The sequence below is a fragment of the Octopus bimaculoides genome, chromosome 15 (genome assembly GCF_001194135.2).
Source record: "Octopus bimaculoides isolate UCB-OBI-ISO-001 chromosome 15, ASM119413v2, whole genome shotgun sequence".
Taxonomy (NCBI): domain Eukaryota; kingdom Metazoa; phylum Mollusca; class Cephalopoda; order Octopoda; family Octopodidae; genus Octopus; species Octopus bimaculoides.
The window spans coordinates 50231345-50235219 of NC_068995.1; the positions used below are offsets into that span (position 1 = coordinate 50231345).

The 3875-nt window shown below is 40.3% G+C and overlaps 1 protein-coding gene across 1 annotated transcript in view; it reads right to left on the reverse strand.

Annotated features, from left to right (window-relative positions):
* LOC106870822 (cytochrome P450 3A8) overlaps positions 1–3875 on the reverse strand; it is a 20453-nt gene that overhangs the window by 14040 nt on the left and 2538 nt on the right. The window contains exon 3 of the mRNA XM_014917046.1: positions 1163–1259. Coding sequence (XP_014772532.1) covers positions 1163–1259 — 97 coding nt within the window. The remainder of the gene's footprint in view (positions 1–1162; positions 1260–3875) is intronic.

The window sequence follows — 3875 nt, forward strand, 5'->3', positions numbered from 1 at the left end:
CGAAACTGTGTTCTAAAAGTGCTGTGTATCCCACCCACACTTAACAAGACAAATTTTTTTTGTTCTGCAAGTACTTGGTGACTCTTTCAGTGCAGGTGCCACTTAAAAGAAGCCAGTCCACACTGTAAAGTGGTTGTTCGGAAGGGCATCCAGCTGTAAAAATCTTGTCGAAACTGACCTCATCTGTGCTTGTGTCACGTAAAAAGCACAACTCACCTCCCTTGTGCTTGTGCCACAAAAAAAAAAAAAAAGGCACTAAATCCACTTTGCTGAGTGGTTGGTGTTTGGAAGGGCATTCAGCTGTAAAAATCCTGCCAAAACAGTCATAGAAGTCTGGTGCAGGTTTTGGCCCAACCAGCTCTTGTGAAACCAACCCACCCATGCTAGCATGGAAGGCAGACGTTAGACGACGATGATGATCAAGGCAGTGACATAGCAGAATCATAACCATGCCAGGCAAAATGATTAGCGGCATTTCATCTGTCTTTATGTTCCGATTTCAAATTCCACTGAGGTCAACTTTGCTTTCCATCCTTTTGGGATCGATAAAATAAGTACAAATTACTGGCCTTGTGCCAAAATTTGAAAACAATATTAAGACAGGGATCAAGGCAACAAGCTGGCAGAATCATTACCATGATGGACAGAATACATTTCATCTGTCTTTATGTTCAGAGTTCAAATTCTACTGAGGTTGATTTTGCCCTTCACCCTTTCATGGTGAATAAAATAAGTACCAGGTGAACATTGGAGTCGATGTAATTGTCTTGCTCCCTTAGTTTGGGGTTGTCAAAGTAGTTATTTGATGTTGGCCTATTGATAGGTCACACTATAATCTGAGGAGTTACAATGGCCCCCACATAACATAAGTAATATTTGTTAAATATTCTCAAATATACACCTTTATTTCAAAACTTTGCTTACAAATATTAAAACATTTTGTAGAAGTGATTTTATGAAGGTAGTCTGATTGATAAATCTTCTCGACTATTGATACACCAGTATCTACTTCTGATAAGTCACATACCTGATTTTATCAAAATTTTTGGTAAAAAATGTGCAACCTATTTACAAGTATACATGATAATTTTTTTATCATTCAGCCATCTAAGTCCATCAAACAAAGTACACATAGAGTATGAAAAATTCAAATGCCACCTACCTTCTTCATGACTTCTAACAAATTTCCGAAAAAGAACCATGGCTCTGGGCCAGGAATATTGATATTTTTGAAGTAACTGTATGGTTGTTTTGTCAATCTAATATGTAATTGAAAAAACATTACATGCAAGATTATTGTTTATAAAATTTAGAAATACTTGAACTAAAATAATTGAATTAGTTTATAATGAAAAATAAAATATATTAGATCATAGAAATGCACTCACCGCTTTCAATTTGAGAAATGTTGAAATATGAGATATGTTCATTGTGTAGTTTTAGAAGCCTAAAGTCTCACTCCTTTGTTGTCTCAGTCCCTTGTTGTCTCCTCTGTGAAGCCCAACATCTGAAGACCCTTTCTCAAAATTTCATCCCAAATTTTCACTCCTCAAGTAGAGATTGGAAATTCTCGATGCAGCTGTCCTCGTCCATATGCATCATATGACCATATCAGCACAATCTTCTCATTCACTACATCTAATGCCTCATATACCCAACTTTTTTTTCCAATCACTTACACCATCATACATGCACACTGACATTATCCATCCAGTGGAGTATGCTGGCTTCATTTCTTTCAAACCTTCACATGCTGTCAGTGGTCACAGCCCATGTTTCACTGCCATGTGGTACATTGGATCTCAAGGATTGCCAGAATGTTCTGAAATGTTTCTTGAACAGACACCTTTTATTGGATTAATAATCTCCCCCTCCCACATCCCCGACACCCTCCCTTCAGCACCCATCACACCTCTCCCCCGTATCCACTACAATCCCACACGTCACCACCCGGACATTTCTATTCCGACCCTGAACCCACTCCCTTCACCACCCTGATCACTATACCACCCAACCTTCCCCTGTCTGCTGCCGAATGCTTACTCCTCAGCAAGGGTCTTTGCTTCACACCTATCATGCCCCAGTGCAACAAATTTAGGACCCGCACTGATGTCAGCTAGTTCCTGCACCGCATCAAACTACGCGTGTTTTTCCACACGTCCACACAGTGTCATGACAATCGGGATTGTTTCTTGAAGCTGGGGTGCTACCCATCCTACTGGACTCTGCCTCCAGGCCAGTTCAGCAGCCTGGACTTGTTCATGCATGACTGCAATGCGCTGGTCAACTGATTCAATTTCGAAAAATGATCCCTCTGGACCAACATCACCTGGGCTGAATTGATCATCTTCACTGCAATGACATCATTGTCAGGCCAGCAGACAGAGGTGGAGCAGTGGTGGTGTGGCGTGTGGACCTATACAGGGAGGAAGTACTCAGTCAGCTTCGAGACCCTCTCTTCTATTGCCTCCTCCTCTCTTTCCCCACCTCCCCCAACCAGCAGCACATGTCCTCAACCATCCATGACCTCGTCTCCTCTTCTGCCTTCCCCTCTACTGCCACCAACCTCATCGTCCGAATGCCCCGTACCTCAACCATCTTTTTCCTTCCCAAAACACATAAACACACAGTTACCACCACCCGCATACACATACACGCACACAATTACAGCCACAGACATACACTCACGTGCGCACGCACATACCCACACATACACACGTGCGCACGCACATACCCACACATACACACGTGCGCACGCACGCACACATACCCACACATAAACCCAGATACCTCCTTCTCTTACACTCTCGTGACTTAGAAAGAACTTTTTCTTCATCCATTCCCTTCCGGTCATTCCAAAATGTAACTACATGTGGATTGTTGGCGATTTTGGCACCAACAATTTTTAAAAAGTGGTGGAGGGGTCGAGTTACGTCTCCGCCATATGCACCGCGATTTTTTTTTTTTCGCCATCTTCCTTTTCTCTTGGACTTTCCTGTCTTCTCTTTCTGAAGAAGAGCTTTGCTCGAAACGTAAAACTGACTTTCCTTCCACGAGCGTCTCTTAATACTTTGCCGGTACCACGTCCTCGCGTTGTTTTTTCTCCGCTTTTTGGATTAATTATACACACACACACACATATATATATATATATATATATATATATATATATATATACACATATATATGTGCGCGTGTATGCGTATTATTTACGATTACAGTTTGCACAACAACTTTATAAACATCTTGCTACAGTTCGCCTGCACTGAGTTCTCCGATTGTTGCTTTAGTTCTCTCTGCAACGTTGACCGATGTAAAACACATTATATTTTGTTATGTGTAAGATGAGATTAGTTAAGTCTATGAATGCAGAATGAACTTTCAGATATATTACATCAATACTTTTCTATTGTTTATTCTCTCCCTTTCCTTAAACTACTTTTGTGTTTTTTAAACATGTTGTCTACAAATCTACTCTCAGTCTTTCTCTTTCTCTTTCTGCCCTTTACTGTGTCTTTCTCTCTTTCATTATATTTCTTTCTGTCATTTTTTTCTCACAAAGATCTCTCTTTAATAACTAACCTTCCCCCCCCTCTCTCTTTCTCTCATATATCTATTTATATATTCTATCACTGATGAAGGCCGGTTTATGGGGTGACCCTGGGTAGAGGTCTTACGCCATAAGGTCAAACCATTTATGGACGGGAACCCCAGGATAACCCCATAAACCGGCCTTCACCAGTGATAAAATATAAACTGCTCTACATCTTAGAGTGTGCTTCTCCGGATTTATGCTTTCCTAAAAACTATATATATACATATATATATATATATATATATATATATATATATATATATATATATATATATATATA